General features: G+C 40.5%; 1 protein-coding gene across 1 annotated transcript in view; it reads right to left on the bottom strand.

Annotated features, from left to right (window-relative positions):
- Positions 1–17,831, bottom strand: part of COL22A1 (collagen type XXII alpha 1 chain) — a 212,536-nt gene that overhangs the window by 69,970 nt on the left and 124,735 nt on the right. Inside the window, exons 17-22 of the mRNA XM_054167371.1 lie at positions 13,627–13,680; positions 11,771–11,824; positions 10,066–10,101; positions 7,266–7,295; positions 6,366–6,419; positions 5,335–5,388 (exon numbers count right to left, since the gene is read on the bottom strand). Of these exons, the coding sequence (XP_054023346.1) occupies positions 5,335–5,388; positions 6,366–6,419; positions 7,266–7,295; positions 10,066–10,101; positions 11,771–11,824; positions 13,627–13,680 (282 nt within the window). The remainder of the gene's footprint in view (positions 1–5,334; positions 5,389–6,365; positions 6,420–7,265; positions 7,296–10,065; positions 10,102–11,770; positions 11,825–13,626; positions 13,681–17,831) is intronic.

Here is a 17,831-nt window from a genome sequence, read left to right as displayed (position 1 = left end):
CACCTAATCAACTAAACCATGGCACCAAGCACCCTAGCAAGTCTCCTCCTAAACACCTCCAATGATGGTGACTCCACCACCTCCCTGGGCAGTCCATTCCAATGGGCAATCACTCTCTCTGTGTAGAATTTCTTCCTAAACTCCAGCGTAAACCTCCCCTGGTGCAGCCTGAGACTGTGTCCTCTTGTTCTGGTGATGGTTGCCTGGGAGAAGAGACCAACATCCACCTGTCTACAACCTCCATTAAGGTAGTTGTAGAGAGCAATAAGGTCACCCCTAAGTCTCCTCCTCTCCAGGCTAAGCAACCCCAGCTCCCTCAGCCTCTCCTCATAGGGCTTGTGTTCCAAACCCCTCACCAACTTTGTTGCCCTTCTCTGGACATGTTCCAGCAAGTCAACATCTTTCCTAAACTGAGGGGCCCAGAACTGGACACAGTACTTAAGGCATGGTCTAACCAGTGCAGTGTACAGGGGCAGAATGACCTCCCTGGAGTCTTAACCATGGAGGACATTTATTAAAGGTTACTATTTGAACAAAATACTTCCCATTATTTTTTTTTTTTCCCATAAGAGTGTCCTTAGTGTTTTGTTTGTTCTTTTGGGGGATTTTTTGGTTGGTTGGGGGTCTTTGTTTTTGTATTGCTTGTTTATATTTTGGGGGGTAGGGTTTTTTTTAGTCTTTTGGCCGGCGGGGGGGAAGTGAGGTGGAGGTTTTTTATTTGATTTTGTTTTCACTGATTATACTTTGAACATAGGAAAATTTTGATAATGGAGATTTGGAAATACAGGCTAAAACACAGAACACCAAACTCCAAAGGCAGCAACTACCTTATGCCTAGGTGGAAAGTACTGCTATAGAACATTGTGAAATTCTGATCACTTTAATGGAAGTGTATCATTTCAGTAAGAGGTAAATTGTTGAAATCCAAGTTATTTGGAGCATACTTCAGAAAAACCTTGTGTTTAGGCTGAATTAGCCAAAGTTCTGCATGATTTCCAGAAGCAAGTCATACATCTTCACCTCCCTACCAAGATAAAAAGAAAGTTTGGTTTTCAACAAATATTTCAGTAGATCAGATGTCAAAAAACTCAAAAGCAGAATCAGTTCTCTTTGATTTCACAGAATAAATTTGAGGATGGGAAGAGAGTAAAAAACCACAAACCCACACTAAAATTAAACCAGACTCTCAGAGTTCTAACTCTTTTTCAGGCAATTTTAGTAAAATCAGAGAGACAGTACTGTCTATCACTCAAAGGTCTTATGGGACAAATGAGAACAGCAAAGCTTCTTTCTTCCCACTGTATGCTCTTGATATGAGGGGATCATTGAGAAAATATAGGCTGCCCACATCCACAACAGTTAAATTTGGATTAGTAAATAAGGTCACAGTTCCCCTGTAACATACTACATTATATTTGTAGAAAGAGTAGTTATGCAATAGGTTTAAAAGCACACTGTCAAGAAACTCAAGCTAGAGATGTCTTACATTCAGTTTTTTCTTTAATCATGCCTTACAAGTAGGGAGAAGCTCTAGTTACTTTTGCACTGAAGAAATCCCACACTATTGGCTGCAGCCCGTCGGTCCAGCCTGTCCAGATGCCCCTGTAGAGCCTTTCTATCCTTAAACAGATTAACACTGCCACCCAACTTGATGTCATCTACAAACTTATTGAGGCTGGACTCAAACCCCTCATCCAGACCACTGATAAAAGTATTCATAGATTCATAGAATGGTTTGGGTTGGAAGGAAGCTTAAAAATCATCTAGTTCCATGGGCAGGGACACCTTCCACTAGACCAGGTTGCTCTAGATCTCATCCAAATTGGCCTTAACACCTCCAGGAAGTGGGCATCCGTGACCTCCCTGGGCAACATACTGCAATGTATCGCCACCATCATCGTAAAAAAATTCTTTCTAACACCCAGTCTAAATCTGCCCTCCTAAGGTTCAGTCTATTCCCCCTTGTTCTGTGACTACAAGCCCTTTTTAAAAGTCCCCTCCCAGCTTTCTTGTAGGCCTCTTTCAGGTACTGAAAGGCCTGGAGCCTTCTTTTCTCCAGGCTGAACAGCCCCAACTCTATCAGCCTGCCTGCATAAGTGAGGTTCTCCAGCCCTCTGATCATTTTCATGGCCCTCCCATGGACCTGCTCCAGCAGTTTGATGTCCCTCTTATGTTGGGGGCACCGGAACTGGATGCAATACTCCAGGGGGGGTCTCAGGAGAGCACAATAGATGGGGAGAATCATTTGAAAGAGAACAGGCCCAAATACTGAGCCAATACTGGTTCTTGGTCTTAATAAATCTGCAATATTAAGGCAAGAAGAAGCTTTGAGCCTTCAGAAACCCAGAACTTCTTCACCTCACTTGGTCAGTCACACTTGACCCACACATTAGCAGAAAACTCTGCAACTGCTCTAAAAACTGTGCACTCAAAGCAAGGCTGATGGAAAAATGTTTATGCAAATACAATTATTGTATTTAAATGAAAAATTAATTAAACTGACTTATTTAACACAAATGGTGACTCTCTAAAGATTATACCTTTTCTCTGTCAACTGCACTATCCCACAGATTCTTTGATTCTTCAGCAATAACAGGAGCAGCAGCTTCATGCCAAAAGAATATCATACTTCCTCTTTTCCTAGAAATCTTTCCAACATGTACAAGCTTATACCTCTCAGCCAAATGGTCACCAGCATATTTAGTGCAATCCTCTGTGGAAACCACACATTGTGTAGATGGCTTCTTCATTGTATTTCTAACATCAGACAACACTGCTTCTGTCTTTGCAGAGATCAGGATCCTTCAATTCCAGTAGACTGTGTTAGGAGACAAATTCCTTTATGAAATGGTTCCAAACACATCTTTAGTCCATTAGTAGTTTGTGCCAGATGCATTACAGCTAAGCAAAGCACTGTAGGCTTCCAAGAACTCCAGCAAATGGTCATATCTGCATCTTTGTGTCAGGACAGGAACGCTGTATGTGTGCAGATGTCATTTACATTGTGGTTGAAGACCATAATGCAAAACTAGGGTTGAATCACACTGCAAAACTGTAACTGTTTTACATCAGCCCCTTTCCAGTATGCTACTTGAAAGGATCATGCAGTCAATCTTCTGCTGGAATCTGTCTCTTGCATTACAAGACATTACTGCATAATATTTAGAAAGTACCTCAGGAACCAAATTTTTGGAGATACAGATTCAAAAATCTTGAAACCCTACCCATATAAATCTGCAGAGGGATCAGGCAAACAGATGGTTAGTGATTTTCCACTGTTCTACATCTCCTGCTAAAAAGCAGTCTTAAATCTGCCTCTAGCTATGTCTGATTTTTCTGCTTTTACAACAGTGAAGAAGGGTACTTCTATGCTAAATATAATGAGCCAGGGCTCCATTTGTAAAGAAGCACAGGAGCTTGTGTCCATGCAGTTTAACTCTTTTTCTCACAAAAGATGGCCTTCATCAGATACAGCCACCCCACACTTCCCACTTTTATGGGAGACATGGCATGACCCAAAGTTGTGCTGAGAAACACACTCAGTGATAAACAAACTCAGGCTGGCTATTTGGTTTGCTCACCTACTGTATAAGCCATACATTCATATCTCTATTGATGGGGGACACAGGAGTGAAGAGATGTTATGAGTGTCTTACAACAAGCCAGGGCTGGAGCCACAAATGAAAATCAAGCATCATGATCTTGTCCAGGTCCTCAACACTGGGCTGTGATGCTATAGAGCCTTCTTACTCAATTGTGTCAAAGAGGGCTTGCTACAGCTCTGAGCTGTGCCTTCAGAACCTGTCCCCAACCCACAGCCAGTCATTTAAAACTAGACTTGAACAAATATTTGAAGAAATTTCTGCTCTTGGCATTTAAACTTCTATCTAGATAAATACTTGCTTTCTGCAGCCAAATTTATGTAAGGTGGGAATCAATGCCTGGATTTATATTTGGGCTTTGTCAAGAACTACACTAATGGTGAATCACTAATATCTGCTAATCTCTTCTCTCTCCCACATGGAGGTTATTCATGTAGATCCATCAATCCCAGGACTTTGATTCATCTCATGTACTCAGTCATTGAATAATGGCCTTTAATTAAAAAAATATATCTACCCACCTAAGATGTCTGGTGACTAATAAAGGCCCTCAGGAAAAGAGGTCTAACTAGCTAGACACAACAGAATCTAGGGAAACATTCAAAGACAGCATGGATCAAATGACATCTCTAATCAAATGATCATTAGCAGGAATGCTTTGTGTCCTATTGCAGATCCTGACAGATCACTGAACTTTACCCAGCTAATGTGCTCTATTAATCTTATGCAAGAAACAATCAGCTTTTATAGCAGACTTTAAAACCAAGATAATTCAGAACTTGTCAACTCATAAGGAAAGCATAGCACAGTTATTTGCTAAAGTGATAAGGTGCTATTTTCTAAAGACTGGAAAGGTACATTAACACAAGACTTCATGCCCCATCTTCCCAAGGAGAAATCTCCTAAAAGTCATGCTTACAGCTTCATTAGTATCCTGAAATTCAATGGAAAGTCTGTAAAGAACTTAAAGTACATGTTTCTTGCCTGCACTATCCTTTGCTCATAACTTCCCATGCTCACCAGTAGCACTCTTACACCCACTCTTTTAACAGCACTGGTGTCAATTCAAATCCAAAGTAATACATGGAACCCTCACAATCTCCTGTATGGATTAAGCTATAATCAAGTCTCTGTGACTACTAAAACAGGAATCCATCAAACAGCAGTACTGGGACTGCAATTACTGCCTCCATAGAGGCATACAAATGGACATCAGCAATGCAAGGGAGGTTCAGAGCATGCATGCAATCATCTCAGGACTGCTAGGAAATTTACTTTTTATCAGTACTTGAATATTTCAAGACATAACTTAGAGTCATAGCAAATGCAGTATTTTTTCAACAAGACAAAACTATCTATGTTGCTGGTGGAGAATGTTTCTGTTTGAGTAGAGACCAAACAGAACAGAAAATAGTAAGTATTGCAAATGCATTTGCCTTTCTTTGCCTTCAAGGACAGCAGCACTTCTTTGAACTCTCAACCTGTCCATATTACCAGTCCTCTACATACTTGAGTCATATCAAGATTTTCCTTGGGTCCCTCATCAACTGTATACCAAGAGGTACTGAAAATTGCTGGACTATAGAGAAGGAATAGAAGAAAGGATATAAGCCTCCAGAATTCTTTAAAAAATAGAAAAGTATACGTAAAGTGGGCCAAAGTACCAAACCTTATGAAACAAAGGTGTCCATAGCATCTTAAGCCTCAATGTTAAATAAAAACAGCAACTCACCCTTTGACCTGGTAAACCTGGGGCTCCAGGCTTGCCTTCCAGACCAGCCTCTCCCTTTAAAAGTGAAAAATTTTAGAAAGTTAACTGAGTAAGAAAAAAGTATAAACCATATGACCATTTCCTAGCTGTTTTGTACTACCATTACCTTCATGGCTACCTAGACAACTCTTACCTCATGATTATGTTGTCCTGTGAGCAGAAGAGAATAAAGAAAACAGGATAGAAAAAAGTGACAATGCCCTGATTAAATACAGAGCACACAACTATATTTAAATTACATAATTAAAACCAGATTTACCTAAGTAATGCATCTTCACAATGTCATCAATTTTACAAAACTCAATTACCAGTGAAACACAACAAGCAATTGAAAAGTGAGGATATACAGAGTATTTGCAAATGAGGCAGCAGTGACAGTCTGAACTGAGACATCCTGCAGAGCTGGGTTATAAAATATAACTAGAATAGGCTACAATTAAGTAAAAAATGAAAATCCTGACATCTGAATTCTTGTAAAAATTGTGTTGAAACACTAATAGACATACTCGGTTCTTATTTTCATCCAAGAAATATTTTAGCCAGGGCCTTGTGGTATAAAGTCAACCCCTTTTACAATAGCCATCATCTCACTTTCATTATGTGATAGCTTCCAAATTACCAGTGAGCACCTCTTTTGAGATATGCTGAATGTCCATACAGCTCTTTGAATCAGAGAGCTATAGAATTGTTTTGGTTGGGGAAAAAAAATCTAAGATCATTGAGTCCAAATATAATTAGGAGATTAGAAATAGAAAACCAATGAAGTTCTGCATAACAACAGTCTAAGACAAAGTCTGCCTCTGCAATGACTGCTCATATTCTGGGTGCCATCTCCATATCTTCATAGTGGCTATCCACATCAGGAAAACTCTCAACAGTGAACAAAACAGAAGGTTGGGAGTGTCTCAATAACATATAACAATTTGTATGTATGTCTTACACCAATGTAAGTTCCAGTTTCTGGGAACTGCAAGCAGAGAGAAACAACTTACTGGAGGTCCAGGAAGTCCAGGTTGGCCTTGCGGTCCTCTTGGCCCAGGTTCTCCCTACAGAAATGTTATTTTTTTTTAGAGTGTTACAATATCTGTATGAAAAATTATATGTCCATGTTATCCCTATTGGCCATCTGTGCAGGACCTATACCACCCCTTTCCTCATAGATCCTGAAGAACCAGTGCAGAGAGCAGCTGGTTTTCTTTTTAATCCTTCAGCTACTTGAATTATCAATACTCATGAGACTGCACACAAGCAGATCCACCCACACTCAGCAGGCATTTATCCATAACTGACTCTGTTTTTCAAAGGTACTCTACTGAAGTCACTATGTTATCCTTGATATTCCAGTAAAACACTGTGGGTTGGGATTTGATGGTGGAGAAAAGCAGTTCTTGCAAAACCAGCTTCCACTGGCATTTCCTCTGAGCCAGTACAGTTGTGAAGAGCTTTCAAGTGCCATTGATATGATGCATATCCTTATATAGGGATTATGCACCAACCAACACAAAATGAAAATTTACACATATAATATATGTAGGACTAAGCATCAGGTGTCTCTTCCCTATTTAATTGCCCAGGTTCAGCATAAAACTCAAGTATAGTTTACCTTTCATATTAACTCCTCCCTGAACTTGAAGAATTGCATAGATGACCCCATTTATACTTTTCATTCATGTTATATTCACCACACCTAAAAAGGACAGATTTTTTTTTTCCTTTCTTGTTTATTTTCTCCACTGCAAGTAGGAAAACTTGCTCCCTGGTGACCTGACTAGGCTTCTATCCACCTTGATTTTGAATCATTAAAGCATTTAAAGCAAAATTTAATCTAACAGGCAAATGAACTACATAAAAGCACCCTTGCAATGGAAGAATAGATGTTATATCTATCTTACTTGCTCTCCTTTTAGGCCTTCAATATGCACCTGAAATGAAAATACAGAGTCATAAAGGAGAAAAAGAGGGAAGACAATGCAAGAGGTGCCAGAGCTGAGATAGTCCCCCATAGTGTACTTTTCTCTCCTTGTCGTTCTCTTGAGATACACACTCGCTGCTGCAGCTCCTCAAATCCTTCTGCAGCCTAGGGGATAATTTCTATTTAAACAGCTTGAACTGACATGAGATTTGCTTACTCAAGTACCTATGAAGTGATTGGTGTGACTGTATAAACAGTGAGAACTTGATTCATTATCTCCTCAGTATAAATAAGTTAGTAAATTCCTCTCCTCTTGTCTTATTTTAAATTACAAAATCATACTGAATGAAGAAGGCACCACATAAATAGCAGGCTGACCTTCAATGTGTGCGTGATTCAGACCTTCCATCAGCTCCCTGATGCAAGCCATTGTGGCTGTGACTGACAGTTGTCAGCCTTCTCAGCCTGTTCTACACCCACCTCCTGGAACTTTAGGTTCATTTTCAGGTTTTATACATATTTTTCAAAATCTCTTGGCAACTACTGTCACATCACTAATTTCACATTTAAGCAGAAAAGTAAAAGGCTCTTACCTAAACAGGCTTTTTTCAGAGCTCTTTCTTTCTCCCTCTGCTTTCTATCACATTCACAGTAACTAAATTGCCTTCTGCCTTTCTCATGAGGACCATTCTTGGTTTTAGCACCCAGTCTTCATTGGCACAGCTCTACAGCAATTGTTGCTGGTCTCAGTGGCCCTTTAATGCATTCCACCAATAGCTCAAGGTCCTTTTTTTATTTTTTAATAAAAAATAGTGTTTTGTTTGTGTGGCAAAGCTTTGGTAGTTGAGGGTCTGCAGGGGTAGCTTCTATGAACAGCTGCTAGTAACTTTTCCTATGTCTGAAAAGCCAGTGCCAGCCACTTCCAAGACAGACCTGCTGCTGGACAAAGCCAAGCCGATCAGCAGCAGTGATAGTGCCTCTGTGCTAACTTATTTAAGCTGAGGAAAAACTTGGGGGCAACACCAGCTGGGAGAGAGGAGTGAGAACATGTGAGAAACAACTCTGCAAATACTGAGGTCAGTGAAGAAGTGGGGACGAGGGGCTCTAAGGACCAGAGGACACAGTGAAGACCATGGTGAGGCAGGTTGTCCCTCAGCAGCCCATGGAGGTTAACAGTGAAGCAAGTATCCACCCTGCAGTCCATGGAGGACCCCACAGTGGAGCAGGTGGTTGCATCCAAAGGAGACTGTGACCTCAGGGGAAGTCCACACCGGAGCAGGCTCCTGGCAGAACCTTTGGACATGTGGAGAGGGTAGCCAATGCTGGAGAAGGTTTCCTGACAGTAATTGTGAGCACATGAGGACCCACAGTGCAGCAGCCAATTACTGAAGGACAACACCCTGTGGAAGAGGCCCGCACTGCAGCAGTTCATGAAAAGCTAAAGTTTGTGGGAAGAACTCCCACTGCAGAAGTTCCTGGAAGACTTTCCCATGGGAGGAATTCCATGCTGGAGCAGCAGAATAGTGTGAGGACCCCTCCCTCTAAGGAGCAAGGATCAGCAGATAAAATGTGTGATGAACTAACCAAAACCCCCATTCCTCATTCCCCTGTGCTGTTGATAGGGAGAAAGTAAAGAAAAGCAGGAGTAAAGTTGAGCCCAAGAACAATAAAGGAGTAGGAGGAAGGTTTTTTAAGATTTGGTTTTATTTCTCATTACTCTACTCTGATTTCGATTGGCAATAAATTAAATTAATTTCCCTAAGTAGAGTCTGTTTTCCTTGTGATGGTAATTGCTAAGTGATCTCCTTGTCCTTAATACACAAGCCTTTCATCATATTTTCTCCCCTTGCTCTTTTGAGGAGGGGGAGTGATAGATCCAGCCAGGGTCAACCCACCACAGAAAATAAAAGGGATACTCCCTAACTTCTTTGTTACCAGTGCCTGAAAAACTCAATTCAAGACCTCTCCTCTGAATACTTTGTGGTAAATTTCCTTTCTCCATTCACTTGGAGATGATCTCTTCAAACAGAAAATACTAACTTTTGGACATAGAATAGAATAGAAGTAGAATTAACCAGGTTGGAAAAGACCTTCAAGTCCAACCTATCACCCAACACCATCTTATGTCACTCTGAAGGCAGAGTGATATACAAAGGCATGTAAACTTAGAAAAGTTTGACGCCCCCATCTCCTTGCTTTCTTGCTTTGGTTTTTTACCATTGCTTCCCTGATTTTGGCACATCAGCTCCTAGTTGTCTCATACTCCACCAGGACTTTTTCAGACATAATACAAGAAAATATCATTTCCCCTCATCATAAATTCCCTTTTCTTTTCACCTCTTAAGTCTCATATCCAGCCCATGACAAAGGCATTCAGTAATTCAATTCTCTTCTGGACTTTCGTTTGCTTTTATAACTTTCACAGGCTTTGCTTTCCAAAGGCCACGAGACGTGAACTCAACATCTGTCCTGAAAACCACAGTCTTGTTGCAGTATTGCTTCCTGTGATGCACCTGAGGCAATGTTTCCACAGTGCCTCTTGAAGTCCTGATCTTCACATTTCAAAATCTCCTCAAATTTTGGCAGTGCATCTCCCTCTTGGAACCCAACACTTGCCTTCAAAAATCTTCACTGCCTTAAACTTCACTTTTTTTGGAAAAACTATTTAAGAATATCTCTCATTTGGTTAAGTCCTCCCACCCCAAACTTCCACCTTCTCTCCTCATGCAATAATGCCTACAGTGTTTGAGAAAGATAGAAAAAAAGAAAAAAAATCTTACTGAAGATCCAGGCAGTCCTGGAAGTCCTGGTTCACCCTGCAGGGAAACATGAAACAAACAAATAAATGTAACACAGAACACAACACAGCAGGATACATAATGCAAAACAAAAGCATAACACAAAAACTTCTACACATTTTCCAACTGCTGTTGTATATTTCTTTTAATACTATCCAGTAATGAATAGATATGAACATGCAATCAAAATTAACTGTTTCCTTTGCCCTGAATTTGAACACATGTAGGAACTGGTTATACGCTTACCGTGATGTTGTACACTGATTTTAATGACATTCAGTGATGTCAAATGACCAATGCACTGGATACATCATAATATTAAACCTGAGGTTCAAAAATCTTACTGGTGTACACATACCACATAGCTAAACCTGATTGGTGCTCAGATGCCTACCAGAGTCTGCAGGATGGATATTTAGGGGCCAAAAGAAAAAGAGCAAGAAATGGTGTAATTTTGTCCAAGTGATTTTACAGAGCAGACTCATACTATGTGTTTGAAGAACACTGAGATGCTATGCCCTGTTTACATGATTTATTACTATCTAGGCTACCAGTTTGTTCCAGCCCATTTTTCTCCAGCAATGTCCACCATTTACTATGCATGAAGTCTAAGGATCCAGAAGGTATATTCTTCACTATAGGCATAGACTAATGCAAAAATTATCATATGCCTTCCTTTCACATTCTATTTATTCGTCACCTAGGTCTCTGTATGACCTAGCATATCTTTCATGTTCTTTCTTAAGACAAGTTTAATGACTACTTCTTATTTATTCTAAAGAAAATCTATTCTGTGCCAGAAAGACTGAAGAGAAGCACATCAGCTGCACTGACAGTAATGGAGCAAGGAACTCAACCTCTTCTGGAAGCAGCAAATGCAGCCACTTCAGAAATATGAAGTGTTATAAACTCAAGACTCTACTGCACACATGCTAGAGCACAGAGATCTTGTTGCTTACCACCTCCGTGAATGTGCTCTGCTTGTAGGTGCTTCTGAAACCTCACCTATAGCTGTTGAATCTAAGTGTGAAAGTAATAGGATTTGTTTCTTTGCATCCTTGGATAAGGCTCACTGCCTTATCTGAGGGAGAAAAGGAGAAAATACAGAAGTGGGAATGCCTTTCCACTCATGCCAAGGAGCTAGGGAGGAAGGGAGGAAATGCCAAAATCACATCACCTCTAGCAGACAGGGAAACATAAGGCTGCCTTAGGAACTCTAACAACTCTGAAAAACAATGAGGTCAACATTTCTTCTGAGAACACTGAATAATTATTTTGGAGGTAAGATGGTTAGCCCCATCTGATTGCCACTTTCTGAGTACATTTTACACTTCCTGGGTCAGAAAATTGGCATCTACACAAACATATTGTCACTTCTACCCATCTTTCTTAGGGGAGGAAGCTTTTCTGAGCCAAATTACTCTCTACTTCCTTCTACTCCCCCTATGAGCATTAAACTAACAGCAGAGGAGCTATAACTGTATACTAATTAACATTCACTTTTACACATTTCAGACTGAAGCGTTGTCAGAGAAGTGAAATATTTAGATGCATATAAACTTCACTTATGCATAAATAAGATAATATTAACAGCCCAACAGCCCTGATATCTCCAGCACTGGGGCCCCAAAGAGGAATTACCACATGTGTGTCTAAACTCCTCCTTTTGCATCCCATTCCAACTCACCTTTTCTCCTTTGGTCCCAGTGACACCTGGAGGGCCTGGGCTGCCAGCAGGGCCCTACAAACAGGTGAAATAGAGAGAAAAAATATCTTTGTTTTATGTACCACAGGTCATAAGTTACCATTCCCTTAAAGTACAGGAGAAACATAATGCTGTAGGTTTGGGCATCAGCAGCACAGTCATATTCCCTTGTACAAGGGTAGGAGCTAATACAACACACAAGGTTGCTTTGGCCCTGCTATATAGAAAACAAGAACATTAAGGATGGAGATGCCACAGCAGCCACAATGAGAGCAATTCAATTTCATCTGATTCAGGAGGATTGCAGCTCTGAGAGTGCATCAGTGTTAAACTTTCAGATAAAATTCAGGCATGAAGATTTGCCCAGTGCTAGGTTTATAGATATGAAAAAGGAAAAGTAAAAAACAGAAAATCCCAGCTTCTGTAATAGGATGTCACTTGGAGAAATTGTTCCTTAGAAGTAGCAAGCAATCAGCATCCACCTTTACATCCCTTTGCAATTTTTCACTACATCTACTTTTGGTTCAATTACAAACCAGTAAACAAAGCAATAGACATAGTGAACATAGTTCATTGTGATTCCAGAGTCACACCTAGCACCAGAAAATATGTCCATCTTTTAAAGACACTGAGAAACACTAACTAGACAAATACTTTTCAGTATGGGGTAAACTGAGTCTGAGAAAGAGAGCAGAATAAAAAAAAAGAAAGTGTCAAATCCCCCATGAATCAGCAGAACATTTAGTGCAATTATGTCTATCACCTCACGGAGAGGAAGATGCAGATTTAGCAAAGATTCAGACTGCTAATTATGTTATACCTTGCTATCTAAATACAAAAAGATGTGTCTGATATTGAAACAAAAGTACTTCCCAAAAAAATCAAGTTGGTTCTCTGGCTGATAGAAGAGTGAGAGCAAGGCACTCAGGTACCACATAGATGCTGTGCATATAAAGCACATACAGGTTAGTCCCCAACAGCCACTTTGTCTGTGTGAGCAGCAGGATTCACCATTTGAAGATGAACTAGCCTGAGGATTCAATGTGCAGCTCCTCCACCTCTGAAACAGCAAAAAATGTGCCTCCAAATGATCCTTACCAGACCAGAAAAGAGCAAAAGCCAGTGAATGAGATGCAGACATGGCAGCCCAAAGGCTTCAGGCTCAAGAGCAGCAATGAAAAGCATGGCTTTTGCCAAATCCCTTTTTAGCCTCTGCTTCCTACTCTTTCCTTAGCTATTTAGACTGGAAAATTCTTGGGAGTAAAGAAGGATGCCTCTCATTAGGTATCATACCGTGAGTAATTAAAACAGTCTTGTGGGATCTACAGATAGTTTTAGACAAAGCACTATCTGTGCAATCAGTAGAAATGCACTGATCTTTTAGACCATTTTCTGGTTTCATCTTGCCTTTAAAATGTAAACAGTTCTAAGCCTTTATTGAAAACAAACCAAAAACATTAAATCCAGTTTTCCCCCTTTCATGTTGTGGAAAGGGGGGGAAAAAAGAGTTTATAAAAATCAGGCTTAAAAAAACTGACTTTTTGTATGTGCTTCCTTATGTCTTTAATGAAATGTAAGCCAAACATCTGATCTATCATGTTTAAAGGACTGGCATTTCCCGTAAGTGTACATTGAATGACAATTTCATTCTAATGCAAAACAAACAAATAAACAAAAAAACTGTGCCAACAACGATCCTTAAAATAAGAAGCACAAAATCTGCTGATGCAGCAGGGTCTTGCCATGACTCAGCAGCCACCACAATAAGTCTCAACTTTAGAATCAGCTTCTACTTGTTCTAAAGAAAAGCCTACAGTCATTGGGTATTTGCCACATACCTGTTTCCCCTCCACACCTGGTTTCCCAGGGAACCCATCGAAGCCTCGTTCTCCCTGGAGAAATATGAGAGGGAACCACTATAAGTCAAACTCGTGGTATTTAAGTCACCATTCCACAAGAAATGTCCATGTTATCCACTCCAGGAGGAGAGAAACTCAAGGCAGTCTGATAGTGATAATGGCTGAAATCCACACATCTGCATAGCAAAAAGTTGCTGGGAACCTCCATCTGGTAACAAAGAGGTGAAGCAGGAGTAGACAGTAGGAAACTTTTATCATCCCTAACTTTGCTAACTGTTGGCACTTGTGTGTCTAGAAAACTTAGAACCAAATAGCTAAGATAGGAGTTTAGAAATCAGAAGTAGCCATGTGCCAGCTTTCCATATATCTTTCCTCTGCATGAACCCACATCAGCAGGCAAACTGAACAAAGGGCACCTGGAGAATATCAGATCAGAATAGCTCTAGCAAAAATAACAAATCTGTAATCCTGCAATAGGTCATTTTTACACAGTTAGGCAAAAACTTTCATTTTTCACCTTTGCTTTCTGTAACCTAGGGTAACAATTAATTTGTCCCTATATGTCTACAGATTTGGACTGTCCATGAGTCCACAGGCAATCCATTCTACTATTATTTTTAACACCTGAAGATATGTTTTTCCCTCCTGTATCTAAACTTGACTTTTTCTTGCTACAGTTTCAGTCTAGTAAGTCTTTCCCTAACCTCCAACAGAGAACAGACTGTTCCCTTCATCTTTACAACACCCCCTTATGTATTTGAAGAAAAAAATCACCTCTAACCAGACCCTTCAAAGTTCTCTAGTCTAAACAACCTCAATACTTCCAACTCTTCCTCATAGACATATTTTTCAGACCTCTGATCATCTTCTGTTGCTCTCATTTTTGCACTATCCAATTTTTCCACATCTTCACTGTAGCTAGGTGCCTGAAACTGGACACAGCTATGAGCAGAAAGATTATTTCACATTTTATAGAGTAGTCTTCTCATTAAATCCCAGGATAATGTTTACTTCACTCCAAACTCTCTTATGCAGGAGAGCTCCTTAATCAGTTGCTCCCGGTCTGTAGCAGTGCACAATTTGTTGCCTTACACATATGAAGCATCTTGTAGCTGCTCCTTCTCAATGTCAGCTTCTGCTTTGGGGGATTATGTTTTCAAGATGAGTTTGAATTCTGACCTTCACCATATTTCCACATTCAAGCTTAACATATTCTATATTTTATGATCACTATCAAGGGATAGATTCGATGACTAGATCAATGACATACTCCTGCTGAACTTCACTTCTTTCTTACAGACAGTGGAACTAGTCCATTCCAGACTCTGCAGTTTAAAACTCTTTGAAATAGAGACTTTCTCATACTCTGTAAATTGCTTAAACCTCTGTAATGTTAAACACTGATTTTGCTTGGATTCTGCATACATAGCTGAATCTAAATTATTCACACACACATTGCTACTGTTAAAGTAAGTGTTCATGTAAAAACAAATTTGACCAGCACAAGAAATGAAAGCAAAATACTTATTTTCAGACATTTTAATTCTATCCCACAGGGTGCCCGTTTGACCTCTGTTATTATCTGCAAACCCACACTTACAGCATGGGATTTAATTAGTCCCTTTTGAAAACTACATTGATTCAGCGTGTTAGAAATAGAGTTGCAAATCAATGTATTTCTTTCTTTTTTTTTTTTTTTCCCTTTAGAAAGTCAGTAAGTCTTATAACAGCAGGAAAGAATGCTAGGAGACCTGCCTGGATGAGCAAGGAGCTCCTGGACACACTGTCACACAAAAAGAAAGTCTACAAGGAGTGCAAGAAAGGACAGCTAGAATGGGGGAAGCTGCCTGAGCAGCAAGAGACCTGGTTAGAAAACCTAAAGCTCAGTTAGAATTAAATCTAGCCAGGAAACAGGTGAACTGGTGACAAGTGACATGGAGAAGGCTGAGGCTCTCAATGACTTCTTTACCTCAATATTCACTGGCAAGGGCTCCAGCTGCACTCCCAGAATAATGGAAGATAATGGCAAGGACTGGAAGAAGGAACTGCCCATTCTGAGTAAAGATCAGGTTTGTGACCATCTGAAGAACCTGAAAGCGTTCAAGTCCATGGGACCAAATGGAATACACCCACGGCTGCTGAGGGAACTGGGGATGAGGTTGCTAAACTGCTCTCCATCATATTCCAAAATTCATGGCAGTCCAGGGAGGTCCCCACTGACTGGAAAAGGGGAAACATAATCCCCATTTTCAAAAAGGGAAAGAAGGATGACCAGGGAACTATAGGCCTGTCAGTCTCACCTCTGTGCCCAGTTAGATCATGGAGCAGATCCTCCTGGAGGCATTGCTGAGGTTTCCTTTGCACTAATTGAACTCCAATATCCTAGATTTCAGACTTTCAGTAAGCAACAGTCTGGTGGATCGCTGACACAATGTGCAGTGTACTCTCAAGAGAATTTTTAACATCAATACACTGCAGCAATGAGTACTTCACACATGCTGTTTCAGCTGCCAAAACAGAAAAGTGTCAGTGTTCTTACTGCTAGTAGTGGGGGTTGGGAAAGGCAAATGTGTTATTTATACAAATGTGTACAATAAAGCAGTTTGAAAACACTGCAAATTATTGTGCTTTCAGTTTTTTCCTCAGAAAAAAAAAAAAATCTGTCATTAACAATACCTTTTTTCCCATTCTTAAAAAAAAAGGCTACCTACAGCAAGGGGTCTTTTTTTCCCAAAAGAAAGAACAAACACAAAAATGTTTTGCTATCAGCTTTTAATTTTAAGACTATTTCCCTCTCGAGTGTTCTACTGGAGTTTCTGCTTTTAACCAGTGGAACAAAATGGTGACAAGCTGTAAACAACTGAGAGAAAACTCAATTCCGCAGAACCTTTACCAGTTAGGAACTGTAATGGCTTGTTGGAAAAATGATTCCCCAAGAATCCGCAGGGCCCTGGGAAAGATTGATGGAGAACAAACCCACTGTCCAGAGGGACCTGGCAACAGCAAACCAGTCATGCTTACACAAGGTCTTCTGCAATACACCAGAAAAACAATGCCCCACCTAAACTAACATGTCAAGTATCACATTTGGCTTATGTTGGCAGGGAGGTGCCACATGCTTATCTCTGCAGAGACTCCCCTGGGGTCTACAATGAGTCCACAGGATGCCCAAGGACATGAGGTATCACTCAGATTGTGCAGTGGTTCTCCTGAAGTTCATGCATAACCTACACTGCTGGATGTGGGAATCTCACTGTGGAAACCTCAATATTTGTGCCTGAGGTCCCAGGATGCAAGAATATAGCAGCAAGACATACCATGGGATATTTAGCCTTTTTGTGATGCTAGGGGTCCCTTTCAGCAGGCCAATATTCAGTGCATGCAGTAGTGCTCTCATCTGATGCAATAAACACTGCTCTCTCCTCAGGCACAAAGCAGCACAGGTTGCGTAGGTGTCAGCGTTCAAGTTACAGACTGAAGAGCAGACAAAAAAATATTTGGCCCACTGAATTTACGCCCACTGTTTTCACAGTGCTACTGACGGGTAGATGTTAAAGTAATGGCAGTGGGTGCTCTGAGGCCACCGTTAAAGCCTGGAAAATGTCAAAGTACAATTGCTGCAGCAGAGATCTGTCTGCTTCATGGGGGGGGGGGGGGGGGGGAAAACCAATGAAAAAAATCAGAAGAAAAAAGAGATAGCTCTAATTGCACATATCCTTTTAATGGACCAAAACTTAATTCATTTCTCCCTCACTTTAATCTTCCTCTAGCTTAGTCTGCTGCCTGCCCACACACAGCTTGCTCTCCCATCATAGTGATGTCAGAAAGATAGATTTTCTTCCGGGAGCCAAATATTCCAACAGATTAAACAACTTTGCCTCTGGAAAAGTAGTGGAGGCACTAGCTAGACACAACACACTAAACCAGTCCTGCAAAGGGCTGAGGCAAAAGTATAAGGAAGATAAAGTACAATTCAGCCTTTTCCTCTAGCTGCAGCAGTGAGGATGGATAATACAAAACATAGAATCATAGAATCAAGAAGGTTGGAAAAGACCTCAAAGATCATCAAGTCCAACCTGTCACCCAAGATCTCATGACTACTAGACCATGGCATCAAGTCATGGTCATGGCTACTTCATCATAAACCACAAAATGGACACTGGGAATGGACCCCTTAACACATG

This window comes from Dryobates pubescens, chromosome 14 (assembly GCF_014839835.1).
Source record: "Dryobates pubescens isolate bDryPub1 chromosome 14, bDryPub1.pri, whole genome shotgun sequence".
NCBI lineage: Eukaryota > Metazoa > Chordata > Aves > Piciformes > Picidae > Dryobates > Dryobates pubescens.
The sequence above is the reverse complement of the archived record's forward strand: the minus strand, read 5'-3'. Positions and strand labels throughout refer to the sequence as shown.